Source organism: Drosophila nasuta, chromosome 3 (genome assembly GCF_023558535.2).
Source record: "Drosophila nasuta strain 15112-1781.00 chromosome 3, ASM2355853v1, whole genome shotgun sequence".
Classification (NCBI taxonomy): domain Eukaryota; kingdom Metazoa; phylum Arthropoda; class Insecta; order Diptera; family Drosophilidae; genus Drosophila; species Drosophila nasuta.
The window spans coordinates 14,115,099-14,136,688 of NC_083457.1; the positions used below are offsets into that span (position 1 = coordinate 14,115,099).

A 21,590-nucleotide genomic window follows, 5' to 3' on the forward strand; every position below is an offset into this window, starting at 1 on the left:
GAACTGGACTGCTAATAGAACTAACTAAGGAAGATAGTATATATACTCCTCTTTCGTTACTGCTACTATATAATTATAAATATAATTCTTTTAAATATTTAAGGATTTATAAACTCAACATAGTACCACAACCTTACAGGGTAATTGGAAATTCAGGTCAAACCTAAAGACATGAAATACAATACTAGTATTACACAGCGTAAATAAAAACAACGTCGTTTGTGTTTTATCCAACATAGATTGGCGTTTATTTAGTTTTTTGTGGTTGTTTTTTTTTTGTATTTAATGACACTGAAACTGACAAATTGCTTGTGTTTTGTGTGTGTTTTAAGGAATCTTTAGATTAGGAATTGTACTCCAAGAAATAAATCTTGGGTACTCGGGAAATGGACTTACCAAGTGTAGGTAATAATCTTTGATTGTGTGTTTTCGGGTATGTTTGTGTATGTGGATGTGTGTGTGTGTTTGTGTGATGTAGCAAATGTAGTTTGTCAATTCAATACATTCAATATTAATATATATAGTTAATACATATATGTTTCTTGTAATTTGTAATTAGTAATACACATTTTTGAAGTATTCATTTAGGTTTATAATGCCGCGCTTAAGGATTACGAATTTTACGAATCTTGTTTTGGATATTTGTATTTAATTTATCTTCTTGCCTCATATATATTTCGTATCGTATCGTGTCGTATGAGTAATATGAGTATGAGTAATATTTGTTTCGGCTAAGAAGGAGCGAGTGATTAGTATGCATTTTAAACTGTTTTTCTTATTTTCAATAATTTCATTCTTTTTTGGTATCTTTTTTTTAAATTTCTCATTCTTCGTATGCTTAGTTATCGTTTCCAAAGAAGTGTTGGATCTGATGTGCGTTGAAGTTGAATGCTGTCATCGTATTTGGGCGACTTTCTATACCTTTTTAATTTGATAGTTTTCTTTGTTGTTTTTTTTTTCTTATGTTTTTAATGCAATGGGAATTAAATTTTGATTTATGCGTTTTAAGTAAAGTTAAGTAGAAAATTATTAATATTATGTATGTATGTAGAGTATGTGTATGCATGTTGAATGCTAAATAATTACAAAATAGGTTAGTTTATGTTAGACTTAATGATTATTTGACTTCGTTTTCGTTTTCATAATATTTGTTTTCTCCCCTTTGCTTTACGTTCTTCTGAAGCAACACAAAAAGCAAGCGATCAAATATGCATGATAAGTATGAAAAATGCTTGATGTACTCGTATATTATATTTGAATATTAATACTTAGCTTAATTTAATTATTTCTCTTTTCTTTCTTTTTTTTTGCAAACCTCTTTGGATTTTGTTTGAAAATGTCAAAAGTTTCGTTTTTTAAATCTTTATTTTCGATTAAATATTTGTTTTTTGTTTTTGATTTTGATTTTCCGAAAAATTGTTAATTTTTAATTTTGTTATACCGAAATGCAACATTTTTTGCGCTATTTTTATTACTTGAAAATTTGTGACTTTTTCTCAATTTTTTTAAGAGTTTTTTTTTCGTTTTTTTTTTTTTTTTTTTGTATATTGTATATTATTTAAATGCCATTTGTCTAAACGCTATTAAATATTTGTATTCGTTTACCATTAAAATTTGTAGTACATTTATATAAGTTTCCCATAATATATATGTACGAGTATAAGCAATATTTTTGTCACAACACTACATTCATATATAAAATCGATATAACTAGGTAGGATTATAGTGTAGAATATGTAAAGTGTTAGGTGAAACAGAAACATAATCGGAACAATCTAGGAGTAATAACTAATTGTTTTAATAAATTAAAGTATTATTTATTTCGAGAATTAAATGAGTTTAATCTATTGTTGACTTCTCTTCAAATTGCGGGCTACCTCAAATGCTTTTGCTATTTCTACTTGTTGAGCAAATGTTGTGTACTGTAAAACTCCTTTTGTAATTACATATTTGTTGTTAAGCATTTTCATTCGTTTTTAAAATTTGCATAGTTCAGTCTTTGAGTTTTGAAAGTAGCCTCACAATTTATGCGATTGCTGTAAAATCAATAAAAATATGAAAATAAAAGAGCAAACCAAAGTTGTTTCAAGAAAATCGTAAATGTATTTGCAGAACTAAAATAATAATAATAAAAACTTAAATAAATACGTATAATGTAGAAATTGAGGTGTGCACATTATCAATTTCAGAGTTTCTTAAAGCTTGAAATGCGTATAACTGAATACAAATGTAAATCTCTATGACAAATCATAAAGTGCGCGCTTTTCTTTATTGGGGGACATTTGTATAATACAATTTAGACAGTGTGAGTGTGAGACTAAACGTTTATTATTTGCTATTTGTGCATTGAACAAGTTCATTTTAGCGGTTTTCGTTTTTTTGGAAGCGCAGTATAAAATTAAAAAATATAAATAAGTATAAATTATAAATAATCGACACACACAATGCTAAAAATTATGATCACAAGTCAACGCAAGTCAACAAGAAGCGAAATAAGTTTCAAATACAACTTCCGCCTTCGTTCTGTCGATACAAATAAGTAGTATATAAGTTATAGGATTTGCAGACCATACAAAATAAAACAAAATACGTTTAACTATCAATTAAGATTATGACTTTGACTTAGGCTAGGCAAAGAGTTTCATGCTTTTGGCATAGATGGCAAAAAACAAATATGTGTCTGGGCAAATCGAAAGCGAATTCTTCGGATGTATGTATTTTCTTACGAATACTAGACGAGAGATTACCTTATTTATTCGCTTGATATATTTTGGTTGTTCTGCTTGGCTTACAAACTAAAATGCAATATTAAAAATGACTTTCAATTATGCAATTATCAATTATCAAATATCAAATATTAATTAGCAATTATAATGTTCCACGTTCAAGTTTTGTTCTTTCAAATGCCACACACAAATGCGTGTGTGTGTTTGTTTGTGTGTAATTACTCTTGTAAATACTTGAAATAGTTTAATAATTGTGTGTATATATATTTGCGCTTAAATGCGTTGCTTACTTCTGTGATGTTTTCTTTTCGATATTTTATATACTTTCAAAATCTGATGACTGACTCTGCCCTTTTTGTGTCTGTCTGTCTGTCTGTCGGTATACGCGTGAGTGTGTGTGTGTGTTTGGTGTATGTGTGCTCATGTGTTCATTCAACTCCTACGCACTTCATTGACTCCAAAAAACACTAAGCTAAACTGCCACGCCCACTTTCGTAAGTTGCTGCTTACAAATTACACTGCCATAGTATCGTAGGCTGTGAATCCTGCGCCATTTGTTTGTTGGAGTTGGAGTTGTTTTGGGCCGGCTTCGTTTCTGTAGGGAATCAATCAATCAAACAATCAGTGGTCAATCAAAAAATATAGCAAACAATATATATGAAATGTTTAATAATATTAGATTTGGGCTCATTTCTGCAACCAAAGCATTGCCTCATGTGGTTCTTTGGTTCTGTTTGTTGTCTTGCCACATGTGGCTCGAGTATTGTGTGTGGCAAGATAAGGCCAAGCGGCAAGCTGCACAACAACTTATACGTGTTTTTGAGGTAATCATAGTACAGTGTTTGGTATCACTTTAAGCCTGTTGATTAATATACGATTACGGTTACGGTTACGATTATGCTTGGTAATTATTGTAATTGAATTGTTTATCAAATGATAAATGTTTTGGGAACTGTTTTGAAACACTCAACTGTGATTTGCTTTCTTTTGCAATGAACCAAATAAGACAAACCAAAAGTAATTATAAATACTCAACAGAAATGGGGAAGGAGACAAGATCAAACATGCAATCTTAGTTTAATTATTTATGTACACAAAACATGCAAAAGCGTTTGTTAGTTTAATACGTAACTTAATTTAGGTTAGAACTTACAACTGCCTGCGACTAAGTAGTCGGTGTTTCAGTGAATTTTATTGTATTATAATAAATAAACAAATATACAATGGTGGAGGTTAGTTCAGGTACAAGAAGGTTTCGAAAATTGCACAGAATTCATATTGTTATTTTATTATTAAGTTAGTTCTTTATGAAATTAAGTGCCAAACTATGTTATAATTCTGCGCAATTTTGATTTGTTTTATATACTTTTTTGTTATACGCATATTGCATTTGCAATATTTTTTAATATTTCTACTCGTTTCTTACCTCTCAATCAATTTACGCATCTCTTCGGTGGTGCGTTGATCTTTCGGTTGGGGTGATCTTTTCACAGCTGTATATTATTTTATGTTTTTGGTTTTGTTTTCGTTATCGACATATTTGCAATAGAAATGATTGTTTAAGAACCCCACAAAAAATGGACCAACCAAAAGTAGTAGTAGTTATTTTGATTTAAATTATCATAGAAAGTAAAAGAAAACAGAAAGAAAAAATAAAATATCAAATAAAACTTATTGCTTATAAAAATGTGTTTTTTTCTTTTCTTAAATCGTGCAGCATAAAAACCTAAATCTCTTACGTAGCTAACTTAATGTTTTTTCTAACAACCACAAAAATTTCGAACAACTTTCTAGAGGAACACATGCGAAATTCTAGAGACACATGAGTTTTGAATGTAATGAAAATTGAAATAAAATTAAACATAAATCCGATATTAGACACAAAACATAAACATTCAACATGTGATAAAAAAAAGAAACTTTTAATTGGGATTCTAAGTGCTTCGTGAAATGAAATGAAGTGTGTTTGAATGTGCAGTAAAAATTTAATTTAAAACAAATGTATAACCAAAACCAAAGTTAATTTATTTTATTGACACATAAATGATTTAAAAATTAAGATTTCCAAATAATGTTTTGAAACTTGAGCAAAACACAGCATGAATATTCGTAATGTGAACAACACATCGACTGTCTTCAAAATGACTCATGAATGAACTGGAACAATGAGGGACGAATGAAGATGTGATCACATTCCAGATACATGGGTAGGGAACGTCATGAGATTTTTCATGATCACGATCAGTACGAAGAATGAGGTGAGTTGTGATAATGTTAAGCGAGTATATTTCGAAACGGGGGAACAATTCAAATTCACTATGAAGACTAGATGAACTTTGATTCGATTTCACATCACTCACCCTCATTGGAGTCTTCTGATTGTTTGAATTATAATTAAAATGTACAAAGGAAATTTCGAAAAAGGAAATTAAGAAGATTGCAAATGGAATCGAGTTAAAATTATTATCCATTAAGCACTTCCCTCAGGGATAAAGTAAGTTATGTTTGTTGCTCAACTGGTTGTCGAAAACTTACCGCCATAGTTGCCGCGTGGTCCATGATCGCGATCGCACTCGGCCTCTGAGATCTCGTTGCTCTCCTTGGAGTCGTTGAATGAGGAGTTGCTCATGTCGTGGTTGCGTGGTGGGGGTGGTGGAGGCTCAGGTGAACCATTGCCTGGATTGCGTGCAGAGCCTAAATATGCATTCGTTATAAATTAACTTTCAAATTTTTAAAGAATTTCTCTTACCAATGCTACGACGTCCCATAGAGCCACGGGAGCCATAATGATCGTAGGGTTGTCCATAGGGTCCACCGTATTGAGAGCCATACTGATCTTCCTCAGGAGCACAGTTAGCGGGATCATCGTATTCGGGTCCAGGTCCAGAGTAAAGGCTGCCGCCCTGAGAGTTAACGCGAGTGTAGCGACGCTGCAAGAGATCAAAAGATCAGTTGAATATAGATCACTTAACAACTCCTTTTGTCTGTTTCCTACGTATTGATCCTCCTCGGCACAGTTAGCGGGATCATCGTACTCGGGTGCTGGGGTATAGATCGAAGACTGTCCGCCCTGGCTGTTCTTGCGCTGATAGCGATTGGCACGTGGCATCGACTGCGAGCCCGAGCGAGAGTGCACATGTCCAGGGTGTCCAGGGGGCAGCATGGTTCCAGCGTGTCCGGGTACGGGAGTGTGTCCGTTCTGATGGGGGAAGGTCTGGAAGTTCATGGCCTTGGTGGGATCCATTTCCTCACGGAAGCCGAGCAGATGGAACGTAGCATAGGGGCAGATTTCATCTTCCATGCCTTGCGAGAGAAGATTTCGATTAGCAGGGTCTCAAAGCGTTTGCGGTTGTGGAATGATTTGTTTGGTGTTTAGTGTTTTAGTATGAGTGCTGCGAGCTGTCAGACAGAATGACAGATGTCTACTTACACTTCGGGCATCTTGCGACCAGGTTAGACTACAATTTTGTTAGGGTTAGGTTGTTAAAAACTAAATGTTAATCCAAATTATAAGTGGTATTGAGGAAAGGATTAGGTTTTAGTTTTGGGGAATGAAATGAAAAGTCTTAAGAAAACATAAAGATAACTGAGGGGAGCCTCTCCTACCTGGATGTCTGTAGTGGCACTCGACATTGCCATGGGCATGACCACCATGACCGTAGATATTGGCATTGCCGTGCATGGGAACTGGAGGTGCCTTGAGTTCCTCGTACAGATTCGGATTGCGACGGGGATCCCAGGTGGAGTGGTTTGAGCGCAAACCACCGCGGCCTGAACCGGTTCATATTCGTTTATGGTTTCGAGTTTGTATGTGGGTGGGTGTGTGTGTGAGTGTGGGTGGTTTATTCAATTTCCAATATTCATACAACATCAACGAAGAGTGAACCCAAAAACAAGCAACCAAAACGTTGGAGGGATTGGGTAGGAGTTGGAGTCAGAGTTTGGGTAAGAATTAAAATCAATTAAATAATGAGTATAAATAAATTGCAAATAAATATTGTAAATAATTATTTTAATCTAAATTCAGCGCAACATTTAATAATACTCGTAGTGATATGAGGACTTAATTGGGTTCCAAATCATAAAGAAGCCACTCGAAGAAGCAACATTAAGAATTTCGATTTGAGAAAGCATTGCTATGTATGTGTGTATTTGTTTTTTCTCGTGTCTGATTGTATGATATGATATAATGAATGATGAATGGGGGTGTGGCAACGCCTTAGACGCCTTTCCCCTGTGCCTTGTTTGTGTTATGCAAAAGCAACGCAAAATATGAAATACTCGTCTTTTTTTCATTCATGTCTTTTTACGACATTTTTTTTTTTGCAAAGTAAATGGAAGAAGGAAAAAACTAAGCCGCAGCCAATGCGCAGTGATAGCCCTAGTTGTCTCTTCGTTTCCATTAGGAAAGGAGAAACGCAAGGACTTCGCTGGCATAGTCCTGGCATTAATAAATGTTGCATTGGAAATTTAGATGCTTACTTATGACTGTACCTCGCTTAATCCGATCGCAGGTGTTGTAGTTGGATCCGGGCACGGGGGGCAGCTTCCTGTTGGGGGGTGCAATGTAGCCAAGCTCGTCACGGAGATCGGGGCGACGTTTATCCAAGGTGGCGCCAGGTCCCATTGTCTGATTGTAAACTACATCGTCTAGAATTAATATATGATATCGCGAACTCAATAGTGAAACACTGAAGATGCTTTTCCCTTTTTGTAATGCAGCTCAAAATTTCAACTCGCATACTTTACTTCTGTTTCTCTTGCTTTAGTTCGTATCAATCAGCTTTGTTCCGTCACTCACAATATTTTGGTTTCTTTACGATTTGATTTAGATTTTTATGTTTTGTTTTTTTTTTATCAATTCTTTTGGTTTTGGTTTTTGGTGCGGCATCTCAAGACGCTAAAGTGCTAAATAATAGCTCAAAAATACAAGTTTACAATTGTGAACAAAGTTTCCAAAGGGAATTACGTGAAGAGAGTGTTTTCTGTTTTAATTTGTTTTTGGATTTGCAGCTTAAAATATACCAACTTGTTAGCGATATAACGATTCATGATTGAATGACATGAAAATGAGTGATGATATCAATTTTGAATTTATATTTCATTATACAATACTTTACTTTACTTTACTTTACTGTACTTTACTTTAGATATCAATTTACTGTACTTTACTTAAGCATTTTCATTTGCGATTTAAAAAAGCATCTCAGTTTTGGTTTCATTTCATAAATTGGGGATTGGAAATGTGTGAACTGAACAACAATGAAATATGTGTCGATAGATTGGTTTAAGATTGTAGTAGTCTGTTGTGAATAGTACTGTGAATATTGCTTAGGATATAAGCAAAACGTATTTACAACATTGGAGATAGCATAGGGTACACTTTTTAAACTTTAGGATTAAACTCATAACAACAGATTAGGAAATCTCGATTACGAGTATGCCATAATAATAATGTAGATCAAATCAATAAATTCAATTCAATTTGTACAATTACTTGACATTATTATGGCAAATCTAGAGTCATCGCAAAATATTTTTGTATAAGTTACACGAATGACACTTGCAAATAATTTTCCAATGGTTTTCAATGGCGATGGAAAATTGATGATAGTTCTATGAGTACGATTATATTATAGGAGATATGATTGTACATATGAGTATATACACAAATATTGATATTTATATTTATATATTGATACACGATTAAGTTGAGTATATTATCTTTGGTATTTTGTTGGTATATTTTTGTAAAAGTGACTGGCAATTGGTATATTTTTGTTCGTGTAAGCTTGTGTTGATCGATTATTTATAATAACTACACATTTATCATGCAATCAATAAAGACTAATAGAATAAAACATTCCAAGAGTTTAAAAGAGGTTACCAGCATTTCGTTGTAGAGTGACGGCATTGCATTTGTCTAATATATTAACACTTAATGGCAATTTGAGAAAACAAATTTGCCGCTCAATGAAAACAGAAATAAAATTTGTAGTAAATCAAATAATTAAATAGAAAGAAGAACACTTTTGCTCCTGTGCTAAGGTCGCACAAGATAAACCTACAATAGACATCCTTCTGGCCGCCTCGCATATCATCGGAACGTCTTCGGGAGAGAGCCACGCACACAACACAGATACCAACCGCGACCACGACAACGGTGGCAATCAATGGCACCATAAAGTTCAGATCCAGCCACTCGGGCATCCAGGCGGGCATGGGAATACGAGCATGGACATTGCCATGGCCCATGCCATCGTCGAGGGGTGCGATAGTGCCTTTTTATTTCGATCGATATACAAACCATAGTCGAGCATGCATTTTATCGTTTATCGGATGCAACAACAACAGTGCAGGCAAATTCATACACATTAAAAGTGTGTGTGAGTGAGTGTTGTGTATGTGTTTCGATAGAGAATACCAAACAAAAAAAAAATCGCGAGGCGGTTTTGTATGTTGACAAAGATAGATAGAGTGGTTTATGGAGAGAGAGAGAGAGGAACCGAAAAAAAAGAAATACGTAATTAGTTGGATATACTTATAGATACCTTTGTGGTGATTGCCTTTGCTACGCAGAATACAAATAACAATTATCGCTATGATTATGACGAGCAGAGCCGCCACGACGGGCACTACTAAATTTAGGTTCGATAGGATAATGCGGATCGTATCCTCGGCGCTTAATTCGGGTAAATCACGCGAGGGTGCGATTGTGCCTGCAACAACAATAACAACAACAACCAAAGTGTTTCACATGTAGACCGGAGACAGATAAAGAGAGAGAGAGATAAAGAGTAGTCACAGTTATAGATAAGTGTACATATGTAAGTTTGTATGTATGCTTGTTCGTATGTTTGTAAAAAGACGACAGCGATAGCGAATGAAAAGGAAGCTTGAACAGTTGGCAAATTAGCAAAGAGAGCGAAATGTCTCTCTTTCTTCGCTCTCCTTGCGATCTTTTTGCCTTTTGCCGTCTCTTCCCGTACATTGACTTTTGTACCCAACACACACACATATACAAATACATTGAGAAATACAAAAATACATATGCATGTACATATGTATGTATAACATCGAGTTGAGTTCGCATTTAACCTTTTTTTGGAACATGTTCGAAAATGTGGGGAGAAGTGTCGCAAATAGTCGAGTTAAGAATGAACATTAGTTAAGAGTATTTAATTTGTATTTTACAATGCGTTAAGACCACGCATAATTATTTGCAAATATTTAGATGAAAACTATTTGTAACTATTGAATAAACTTTTTAAATTGTATAACAAAAATAACATTATTTTTAATACGTTCAAATGCAATTTGTTTTTTTAAATAGATATTTCTTGTTTAACTGTAAATACTTAGAACTAATTAAGTTAAGTAAATGGTTAAAACTATTTGTAAGCAATTGGAAAAATTCATTTAACAGCATTCCAAGTGTAATTGCTCTCAAGAGAATGAGTAGGAGAACGAGAACGATAACGAAAGACAATCTTGAATATCTCTCTTAGGAAGAAACACTTAAATAAAAGATCGAAAACACTAACTAAGGCGGAACTCAACTATAACTTGATGACATAACTGAATTGTAATCGTAAATCGTAATATTAAATCGAAATCGATAAATAAATGGTCGTGTGTAATGAGAATGTTCTTATAAGGAAGTCAATGTCAATCTCATGTATATATTATCTTGATCTCAGCTCTCTTTAGGACTCACTAAACATACTGATTGAATATGAAACTTTGGTTGTTGTGCTTTTTAGAAGGTGTGTTCGCATTGGCTCTGCTCGTTTCTGAGTTGTTGAGATACATTTTGTCATAAAAGCAGTGTTAATGAGCATTTTTGCTAGTTGTCAAAATCAAAATAAAAGCTAAACTAAATTGAAAACTTGAAATGAAAACAACGTTTATGAATCATATGTGCGATCAGTTGTGGGAAAACACTTTTGTACAATTATCGTGAAAGTTCCTTGCTGAATCCAATGGAGAACTGAAAGTTCAACTACTCACAATTACTTCACTGTCGCCGCTGCAGAAAGAATCGATTAGTTAGGAATTTGTAAAATTCTAGGCAAATTTACAATTCGGAATTTTGTTCAAGCGACATTCACGTATTCCTACGATACGTATTGCAGAAGGGAGCACCGGGGGAGTTACAACATTTATTCATTACATTATTACATCAGGCAGTACTTAGATGTGTGTACTTTTTAATGCCTCTTTCTTTCTCAAAATGTACAAAATACTTCATCTCCACAGACTGGACACATACATGTATGTTATGTATATAAATGCAGTTAACACAAGGTGATAAAACTCAAACAAATAAATCATATATTCGAAATAAATAACAACATATCTAAGGTGATCTTCTAGGGATCTACAATAGTCTAGAAATAATAATATTGGTGACTGGTGAGAATTGAGTTCAACTATTTCAAGATATTGCATTGCAGCTGCTCTTCTCGGGATTTTGTACATTGTTTGCTCAAGAAATGAAAACGTAAAAAACAAATTGCATTTACGCAATAAAAACAGTTTTTGTTTTATACACGACGTCAAACTTTTCACATTTGAAATAAAAACTAAAATAAAATAAAGTATATTTTTATATAGATTTGACTAGGTATGACAAGCTTGGTGTTTTTTGGTGACAAAAAATAAACATCAGCTAATGGAAATTAAATTAAATACTGTGCAATTTGCTCGAAATAATATAAAAATATTTGCTCATTTTCATTTTGGGTGATTTTGATAAAAAGCATTTTCAACTCGGGCAAAAGTGTGTAGAACATTTTTACTTGATGCCTAGCATTGTTATTTGTATATGGATAATGCTGTTGGTTATTCTTTGCGGGGTTCCCCAACAGCATTATCAACGTAGTTCTCTATGTACAAAAGCAATGTGAAGGTTTGTGAATTGGAAAACAGATCATAAATACCTCCGGTCACGGTGAGTGTGGCAAAGTCATATTCAGCAACTGTGAATCCGGCCGAATTGTGGGCAGTGATGCGCAGATTATACCAGGTGGCGGGTTCCAGATCGAGGACTACGTAGTTGTTGTCGGGTTTCACATTGTTCGAGATTTGATTCCATTCCAGTTGATCACTACAAGTAAAGTCAATTAGTATTTGCATTGAATTGAATTTAATTGTGCCTTTGAGTGCAGATACCGTTTCTTGCTCTCGACAACAAAGTGGGACATGGGGCAGCCGCCATCTTTCCAGGCCTTGAAGTGCAACGAGACCGAATTCGATGAGACCTCAATGAAACGTGGTTTCTCTGGCAGTTTGGGTTTCTGGCCCTTGGTGCGTGTGTTCAAAATGTCGGAGGCTTCACCAGCGCCAATGCTTAAGAAGGCAGAAGAGAAGGGTTAGTTATAATTGACAGTGAATTGATGCGTTACTCACTTGTTGAATCCTGTGGCATAAACCTGATAACGGGAGCCGCATAGCAAATTCTCAATGTTGTGCTTCTGTGAGTCAACGGACACCTCAGCAGTTTCCCATTCTCCGAATTCTGCAAGTGTGTCATTAACCATTAATAATTTGATTATGTATGATAAGTTTTAGTCAAGTTTTGAAGGCGAGAGATCTTATTCTTTTACTGTACTTCTAAAATGTTTAATATAAAACTTAAAATTAAATTTCTGAATTTTAAAATATCAGAATACAAATTATAAATGACAAATATCATGAAAGTTTCAAACATTGAAATGCATAAAATTTAAATTTGACTTATGATATGGATTGGAATTTCAAACTTTTTATTAGTTTAGTAGTTGATTATGCTAACGGACTCGACATTACTAAAAAGGAGACTCAAAATTATATATGCAGTCGACCTTTCATTGCGTCACACTATATCGCAAATGTCTTGAGTATATAAATAATGAATTGTTCTACTTATATTTAACTATAAATTTTAGATTAAAATGTTATCAGTATTAGAAAACTCGCTTAATACATTTTTGTAAAAAAGTAATAAAATAATATAATGGAAGTTGCTTAGGCTACACTATTCAGATTTAAATTGTATTCTATACAATTAAATTAAATAAATAATATAATATTGTTCTTCTCATACCTGGCTTGTAGTGCAGAGTATAACCGTGGAGTGGTGCAGTGTCTCCCTCATGGGGCTTCAAGCGGACAGTCAGAGCATCGGTGGTAGTGGCTGAGAGTGTGACATGAGGAGATTGAGGAGGAGCCAGCACAATGAGTTTGTGGGTAATCGAGTCCTTAGCAATAGAGTTTTCGGCATGGCAAGAATAGTCGCCAGCATCCTGACGATTGACAGACTTAATCAAAAGGGATCCATCAGGCAGCAGACGCATGCGATCATTGGCACTAAACTCGACGCCCTTGATCTTCCAGGTAATCTCTGGCTGAGGGGCTCCAACGGCTAAGCAAGGCATCTTGGCATCTTCCTTAAAGGTGGCAGTGAAAGTGTCGTCGAAGGACGCAATCTTAGCGGGCACCTGGTCGCTGGGCATGGCTACAATGCTCTTCGATTGCTGACCCTCTCCGATAGTGGTGCTGGCAGTGACCCAGAATTCATAAGGTTTGTTCTTTTCTAGTTCGGTGGCCTCGAAGCTCATTTGATAGTGTGGCACTTTTTGGGTTTTCGTTTCAGTCTCAGCGCCTTCAGCCTTGGAGTAGACAGTGTACTGAGTGATGATGCCGTTGGGCTGTGCTGGTGGACGCCAAGAGACCAGAATAGCCGCATTACCCATAACCAGAGCCTTGACATCGGTGGGTGCTTCAGGAACTGCAAGGCGAGGAGAATTATAATAAGTTAAATGATAATTTGTTTGTTTGTTTAATTGTCTTACCATCGGGTTCGGTCTGGCAATGAATTGGCACGCTGCGAACGCCATCGCCGCCAGCTGTGGTGGCTAGAACTTGCATGGTGTAGTTAGTGTATTTCTTCAGGCCATGGAGCACAGTGTCGGAGGAGGCAGTCTTCTTGTAGTGACGTTTGGTCTCATCTAGAAGTGTAATACAATTAGTTCGGACTCGATTCAGCAACAATTCCAATCAATACATACCATACCACTCATCACTGGGAGCATAGACAACCTTGTAGGTCTTGATCACACCGTTGGCGGACTCGAGTGGTGGACTAACCCAGCTAACGCGAATGGTTTGTGAGGTCAACGTGGTGCAGGCAGTGTCGCTAGGTGGCTGGCTGGGTGTACCCTCGGCTGTGAACTGTTTCTCCTCATCGCTCAATGGACCGGCGCCGATCTTGTTGAAGGCCTGAATGACCACCGAGTATTGTGTGTAGACGCGCAGATTGTTCAGTTCCAGATTGTGTTCTTTGCCCTCTTCGGTGATAAAGTTGATTGTTTCAAAGATGTACGACGAGTTGGTGTTCGATAGCTTGTAGCCCACATAGTAGCCCAGGATTTCACCGTTCCAATCGGAGCGTGCTGGTGGCTTCCAGGTGACGCGCAGTGTGGTCTGATTCACGGGTTCGACTTTGATGTTCTGTGGCTTGCCAGAGGGCGCCTCTTCGGCAGTGATAATGGTGACAGCTTCTGATGATTGCGACGAACCAATTTCATTCTCGGCGACAATGCGAATGTTGTAGGTGGTGGCTGGGCTCAGTTTCTGTACTTGGGCTTCGGTGGTGTGTCCGGGTACCATGACGCGATCGATCTCATCCCAGGAGGCACGGGAGCGCTTGAACTCAATGATGTAGCGATTGAGGGGAGAGTTTCCATCGTAGGGTTGAGCCCAGCTCAGTTGCACGGAGCGTCCGGATTTGTCGAGCACCTTCAGGGCGTAAGGCATCTCGGGTACTTCTTGGACAATCATGTTGATGCTGGCATCGTCGGAGCCAAAGGCATTGGTGGCCACACAGGTGAACAGAGCAGAGTCAGAGCGTTCGGTACGTTTAATAGAAAGACTGGACATGACGCCGGCTGAGAGAATTTCCTCGCGAATTGTGTAACGATTGTCGTTCTTGGGGTCCAGACGCATGTTGTTCATGTTCCATAAAATGCCAATGGGTTTCTCGCCCTTCGCCTCGCACTGCAGTACAGCGGGTTCACCACGACGAGCGGTCTGATTGCGCAGTTTCTCAGTGAATTCTGGAGGAGCTTGTACGCTGACCATGATCACAGCCGAGAGTCCAGAGCCAATGCCATTGATAGCCTCGCACAGATAATAGCCTTCGTTTGTCTTTTGAATGTTGTCAATGTGCAGAGTTCCCTCCTCGACGCGAATGTTGTCACTCTTCTTCAGATCCTTGTACTCTCCGGGAGTGTCACCTAGGAGATAATTTAATTAAATATTGATTGAAGAGATTTCTTCATATTTCCTTCACTTACCAACTGCTTTCTTCCAGGTCACTTGTGGCTTAGGGAATCCATCAGCTTTGCATTCAACCTTGGCATCGGAGCCTTGAGCGAAAGCCTTGTCAGTGGGTTCGAGGATCCATCTTGGTGGCACTGTTGTTCAGCGTCGATTGTTGATTGTTGGTAGAGAAAAAAATCGATTAGTATATTTGTTGCGGTTTCTTTACTAAAGTGGAACATTTAGCATGCGGTTTGTAGTATTTTATGGCAGACGGATGGACGGACTTTTGAGTGAAAACTGAATTGATATTTGTCATTTAATTACGTTAAATCTTTAAATTTATTTATTTTAATTACTATTCATTTCAGTTTACACAAAGTGTGGAAATGTGAAATATATTTGTGGTATTCATCATCATATTTCCACACTTAGCTTAAGTTTCTAAGTGAACCAATAAACTAAACTACAACTAAAGAGATTAGCACAATTAAATAACCAAAGTGTTAAAGGACAAATTAGAGTGGGAGTTTAACTAAATCATAATTAGTAACTAACTAAAATCATAAACTACATGCAGTTTGTGCAAAACGAAGAGCTGATTTCCCAACTTTATCTTGTTGTTCTTTTCAATTGGTTTTTTGTTTTTTGATCAGTCTTCGTTTTGTGCCTTAGTGAGCTAAGTAAATTATAGTTAATAATGAAAATGAAAGTAATTAAAGTTGAGGAATATTCGGGTTGTTGGGATGGGACTGATAGATGTTGTTTTGGGGACGTAGCAGAGGCTTGTGTTTTGTTTTCTGCTATTTCATAGAAGCGCTTGGTTATCCCGTAGGACTGAGATTAAATTTAGTAGACAATTAAAAGCGGTTAAAATGCGAGTTGTTGTTGTTGTTATTGCTGTTGTTATTATTGTGGTTGTTGTTTTTTGTTGTGGCTTGTGGTTTATTCGGTGTTGGAGCATGAGACTGAGTACAAAACTGAATTGAAATTAAACGGATTTAATGCACATTCAATATCTTGAACTGTTCACTCAAACAGGTATCAAGCTGTGAGTCCTTTCTGTGCAGGTGTGTGTATGTGTGTGTGTATGGGTGCGTGTGTGTGCTGCTGGTTAAACATGTATGTGAATCAGAGCTATTTTTGGCTCACACTAAAGTTGCTGCGGATGCATGGATATTAGGTCAAAAAACTAACATTTGCTTCCGACAGAGACAAAGACAGAGGAGAATATTTATATATATACAGTGGGAATCGAATAAAACTTGACCGCAGTCGAACATTCTTTGGGTCCAGAGAGAGAGTAAGAGAAAGAGAGCAAAAGTTCTCGATTAGCTGAAGAGAAAAAAGTAAATCTTTCGTTTTTTTTGCTGCTTGCTTTAACCCAAAATTTCCCATTTACCGTTGACAATGAGCAGCGCCTGCCTTTGGGCCACGCCCACATGATTACTGGCCTTGCAGCTGTAGTTGCCGGCATGATGAGCCTGCGCCTTGTTGATCAGCAGCAGGCTCGTGTGCTCGCCGACCGTCGCCTGTGTGGCATCCGTGTCATCGTCGTCGTCATGCAATGGCCGCCCATTCAGTTGCCACTCGAAGCGAATGGGCGTGGCGCCGCGGCTGGCAATGCACGTCAGCTGCACGTAATCGTTGACATCGCAAACGGACGTCGACAGCGAGAGGGCGGCAAGCAGCGGTGGCTCTGGAGTTGAGTTAATTATTACCTAAACTATTTGCTATGAATGTCAAGTTCGTTGCCTAAGTCTTTCGATTCAAGTCGCTTGTTTGAGGTACAAAAATGATAACTTTGTAGAAATTAAAAAAATAGAAGAGTGGAAATATGTGAGACTATGTACCCTTCACTTTGAGTGTGGACCAGCGACTGGCCAAACCAGCCGCATTGCTGGCCACACACGTATAGTTGCCGGAGTCACTGATGGTTGTTTGACGCAGCGACAGAATTAACGTGTACTCATCGATCTTGTGGTAAATGGAACGCAACAGTGGCTGACCATTCTTCAGCCAGTAGATGTCGATGGGCAGATCGCCCGAGGTGACCATGCACATGACACGCACCGCCTGGCCTCCATTGACGCCGTTGGCATTGAAATGGAATTGCTCAATCTGCGGCAACTCTAAACCGTAAAAGTACACAGAAAGCCGTGCAAGAAAGTGTGAGTGTTATAATACAATTGTTTTGTGCTAAATGCAAAGTACCAACACCAGTTCAACAAACACACACATAGAGAAAGAGATAGTTGACAGTGGAGAGTGTTCAAAATTTACAGCAGTTGTCTAGTCTAACAAGCCCAGGCTTTAAGGTGCAGCGAAAACAAACCCTTTACGCTCAGCTCCGACTCGACAGTCGAGAAGCCAGCCCCATTCGAGCCCATGCACGTGTAGGTGCCAGCGTGTCCGCCCTGCACGCTCTCAATGTTCAGCGAGCTGCTGCGTCGACTGTGCATCAGTATGTTGACGCCCTCCAGCTGCAAGGCTGGACGATCATTGTAGTACCAAGTGATGTTGAACGGCGCATCGCCATGCACCACGGCGCAGGTCAATTGATAATAGTCGCCCACATAAAGTGGCGAATTGTTGGGCAGCGGTGCCAGCTTGGGCGGTACTTAAAGTCAGAAGCAAAATAATAGAAAAGAAAATAATAATAAATGTATAAAAATAATGGCATTCAGAGGTAAACGTTGCCTCAAACGTTGGATGTTGGCAAACCGATCGAAAGTGGTTGAATAATTGGTAGTACAATATACACAAAAAGAGTATTTTATAAAAGATTGAAGAGACTTTCGATTTCCTAGATATCGGGCGTTTATTGCAGGCATGTTGAAAGAACAAGGTTTACAGATAAACGAATGCGACTTATCAGTGACAAAACATCCTAACATATTAAGAATAATTTCTTTTTAAAGGTCAACTGTCATACCTATTATGTATGTTAAGTCTTTGTCTATTAAAAATAAAATATTTAGACATCATTCTGTAGTATTTCCTGGATATGAATTTGCGATTAATGGTTTTTCCGTTGCAGTGCTTTGGTTAGGTATTCACATGCAAGCTTTGAAGTGCTACTAGCCTTGGCTGAGAGTGACGCAGAGAAAGAGATAGACACGAAGAAACATAGACAGAGAGACAGACATGCAGCCTGACAGATGGACGCATGGTTAGTAGCAACAAACTACAGCGGACAGGTTAGATTCGACGCGTATGTAATTACAGTAAGCACGAGTATGTGTGTGGGTGTGTGTAAGCTAACTACATATCTAACCGTAGACATTGAGGAGCGTCGTATATCGTTGTTGGCCAGCTAAATTGCTGGCATGGCACGTGAAATTGCCTGCATGTGGCGCCTCAACGGCCTCAATGGTGAGCACGCTGCCGCGGCTACCGACACGTTCAGTGCTTATACCCAGCTCGTCGCCGATCGCGATGCCATTCAGCGTCCATTCGATAAGCAGCGGCAGATCGCCACCGGGCACAGAACAGTGCAGTGTTAAGTATTGGCCCACTTGGGCGGGGCCCTCCTCAAAGGCGAAGGGAATAATGCGAGGCAAAACTGAACGTAACGTAATATGTGTGTGTGTGTGGATGGGGAGAACCGAAAGTAAATGAAGAAAAGAAACAAAACAAATAAGCATAAAAGAATTGTTGAAGCATGAACGCGGCACCTATCACTTTCAGCTGGGTGCTGTAGGTGGCTTTGCCAGCAGCGTTTTCGCCATGGCAACTGTAATTTCCCGCATGCCTGGCCGCCACACTTTCGATGGTCAGGACACTGCTGCGTCTGCCCATTTTGGCAATGAGTATGTCCTGGTCTTCGTCATTGAAAAGCGGTTGCTTGTTGAATGTCCATCGTATGTTCAGGGGCAGATCGCCCTCGGTCAGGGTGCATTGATAGGTTATGTATTGGCCCAGATGCGTGGGCTGCGCACTTGTGGCAAAGGGCGTTATTTGGGGCAATACTTTGGGAGGTGCATTATAACAGAAAAAACGAAAGGGGAAACAATGAAAAATACTCATATGTGAACTACATCATAAACTATGTTAAATCTAGAATGTAAAGTGTTGTTTAGGAGCTGCCCAACCGTTGACTATCAGCGCCGCCGAGTACTCCACTGTTTGTGCATTGTTGCGAGCACGGCAGGTGTAGTTGCCCGCATTGTTGCCGTTTACCGAGTCGATGGTTAGCACGTTCACCTTCTTGCCTATCTTTGAGGTGGTCACTCCATGGTACTCGTTGATGGCATAGTCATTGAACAGCCAGTAAATGTCCACTGGCAAATCACCCTTCGAGATGGTACATTGCACGGTCACCGAGTCACCGAAATTCGCAGGTTCATCCCCAAACTCAAAAGGCGTAATGTGGGGCGGCACTTGAGTGGTTGAAGATAATAGTTTTAAGTATGAGTTGATTGTATTCATATTAATATTCCCAAATTATAGGTATTCCATTAGGTTCGTTGTCTAAGTCTTTTGATCGCAGCAAGTTTGTCGCTTAAGTCTTTTCATGTGAGCAAGTTTTCGTCTAAAGTCATTTTATGATAGCAAGTTTGTCGCCAAAGTCTTTTCATTTGAGTAAGTTTGTTTCCCAAGTCTTTCAATGTCAACACGTTTTACCATTTCATTAAGTTTGTCGCTTAAGTCTTTTACTTAACCAAGTTTGTCGCCTAAGTCATTTGATTTTTTGTCTTTTTTGACTTTAAACGACTAATATGCAAGTTCGTTTACTAAGTCTTTTGTTTGTACAAGTTTGTGGCCTAAATCATTCGAATTTCTTTCTTATAGTTAGAGTATGAGATTTGCAGCCGACAATGGGAGAATGGAATCATGCGAGATTGTTTGCTACGTATACGTAATAAAAGCGAATACATAAAGCTTACAATGTCATTTTAAGCAAAAAGCTGACATGCAAATGTAGCTGTTGTTTGTGTCTTTGTTCGTGTGTCTTACAATTTGTAGTTGGTGTAAATTATAAAAAGAAAATAATTAAACTGAGGAGTAATTGATATTCATGTCCTGTACAAACGAGTGAGAGTATTTTTGATATACCATTCACAAGCAGCTGCGCTGTGTAGATGGACGCGGCCCACAGATTCTTGGCCTTGCACGTGTAGTTGCCAACGTGTCGGGCATTCACAGCATCGATCATCAGCACGCTCAAGCGCTTGCCCATTTTGGATGTGGAAATGCCCGAGTAATGATTGATGGGATAATCATTGAAGAGCCACTCGATGTCGAGCGGCAAATCGCCTGAACTAACCAGACAATTCACAGATACCGAATCCTCAAAATTGACGGGAGTTTCGCCGAAATCAAAATGCGCTATTTTCGGTGCAACTAATTGAATATTTTGAAATGGAAACGGAATTGGAAATGTGTTGTATGTGTTGTTCAAGAGATCAAAATAATACCGAAAGAACCAAACAAGTAAAAGTTAATCTACAATTGAGTCGTAATCCTAATGGTCCAAATACCATTCACAATCAGTTCGGTGGTATAGTTAACAGCAGCTGCATGATTCCGGGCCCGACAACTATATTTTCCCGCATGCCGGGCCTGAACACTGTCGATACTCAGCATGCTATTCCGCTTGCCACCTTTAACAACATTGATGCCAGAGTATGAGCTGATGCCGTAGTCATTGAACAACCATTCGATGTCGATTGGTAAATCACCCGTTGATATGAGACACATTATGGAAACAGAATCCTCAACATTTGCCGGCTCATCGCCAAAGTCAAAGGGCGTAATTTTGGGTGGAACTTGTGGGGAAAATAAGTTGGCATGCAAGATTAGAACGAAATCATAATAATCTCTAATTACATTCAAACAACAGAAAGGAGCAAAGTGTAGCAACCATTCACAATCAATTCGGCAGAGAATTCGCTGCTTGCTGCCTTGTTCTTTGCCTTGCAGCTATAATTGCCCGCGTGTCCGGCGTGCACAGAGTCTATGGTCAATACGCTGGTTCTTTTACCGCCGCGCAAAACTGCAATGCCCGAGGCGAAGCTAATGGGTTCACCATTGAACAACCACTCGATATCGATGGGCAAATCGCCGGAGGAAACCAAGCAATTAACCGAAACGGAGTCCTCAAAGTTAGCAGGGGCGTCACCGAAATCAAAGGGTGCTAGCTTGGGAGGAGCTGTGGATACATTACAGGGAAAACTTAAAACAAATCGCAACTAAAAATAAAACTACAATACAGCCTTAAATAGTACAAAAAACTATCTCTATACCATTCACAATTAATTCGGTGGTATGATTGACAGCAGCCGCATGATTCTTTGCCAGGCAACTATATTTGCCAGCATGTCGAGCACTAACATTATCTATAGTCAACATGCTCGTTCTCTTGCCACCCTTCATAACCGTAATGCCCGAGTAGGAGCTGATGCCGTAGTCATTGAAGAGCCATTCAATATCAATGGGTAAATCGCCGCTAGAAATCAGGCAAGTGACCGACACAGAGTCCTCAACATTGGTGGGTTCGTCTCCGAACGTGAAGGGTATGATTTTGGGAGGTACTTTAAAGGAAATGCAATTACTAAA

At 38.3% G+C, this 21,590-nt stretch overlaps 1 protein-coding gene across 50 annotated transcripts in view; it reads right to left on the bottom strand.

Moving 5' to 3' along the window:
* Positions 1-218: 218 nt before the first annotated feature.
* The window catches only part of LOC132793059 (cell adhesion molecule Dscam2), a 74,667-nt gene continuing 53,295 nt past the window's right edge, over positions 219-21,590 (bottom strand). For 24 of the 50 annotated variants that reach the window (XM_060802678.1, XM_060802681.1, XM_060802691.1 and 21 more), the window contains 15 exons: positions 15,065-15,184; positions 13,778-15,004; positions 13,562-13,717; positions 12,814-13,497; positions 12,138-12,246; positions 11,901-12,077; positions 11,669-11,835; positions 8,795-9,007; positions 7,221-7,376; positions 6,333-6,497; positions 5,722-6,029; positions 5,476-5,656; positions 5,262-5,420; positions 4,153-4,219; positions 219-3,321 (listed from right to left, as the gene is read on the bottom strand). In XM_060802678.1, the coding sequence (XP_060658661.1) occupies positions 3,240-3,321; positions 4,153-4,219; positions 5,262-5,420; positions 5,476-5,656; positions 5,722-6,029; positions 6,333-6,497; positions 7,221-7,376; positions 8,795-9,007; positions 11,669-11,835; positions 11,901-12,077; positions 12,138-12,246; positions 12,814-13,497; positions 13,562-13,717; positions 13,778-15,004; positions 15,065-15,184 (3,971 nt within the window). In that variant the 3' untranslated portion in view covers positions 219-3,239. Of the gene's footprint in view, positions 3,322-4,152; positions 4,220-5,261; positions 5,421-5,475; positions 5,657-5,721; positions 6,030-6,332; positions 6,498-7,208; positions 7,377-8,794; positions 9,008-9,277; positions 9,446-11,668; positions 11,836-11,900; positions 12,078-12,137; positions 12,247-12,813; positions 13,498-13,561; positions 13,718-13,777; positions 15,005-15,064; positions 15,185-17,364; positions 17,650-18,306; positions 18,595-18,706; positions 19,001-19,123; positions 19,412-21,277; positions 21,566-21,590 lie in introns of all 50 variants that reach the window. The other 26 variants (XM_060802707.1, XM_060802710.1, XM_060802702.1 and 23 more) reach the window with 10 other exon arrangements.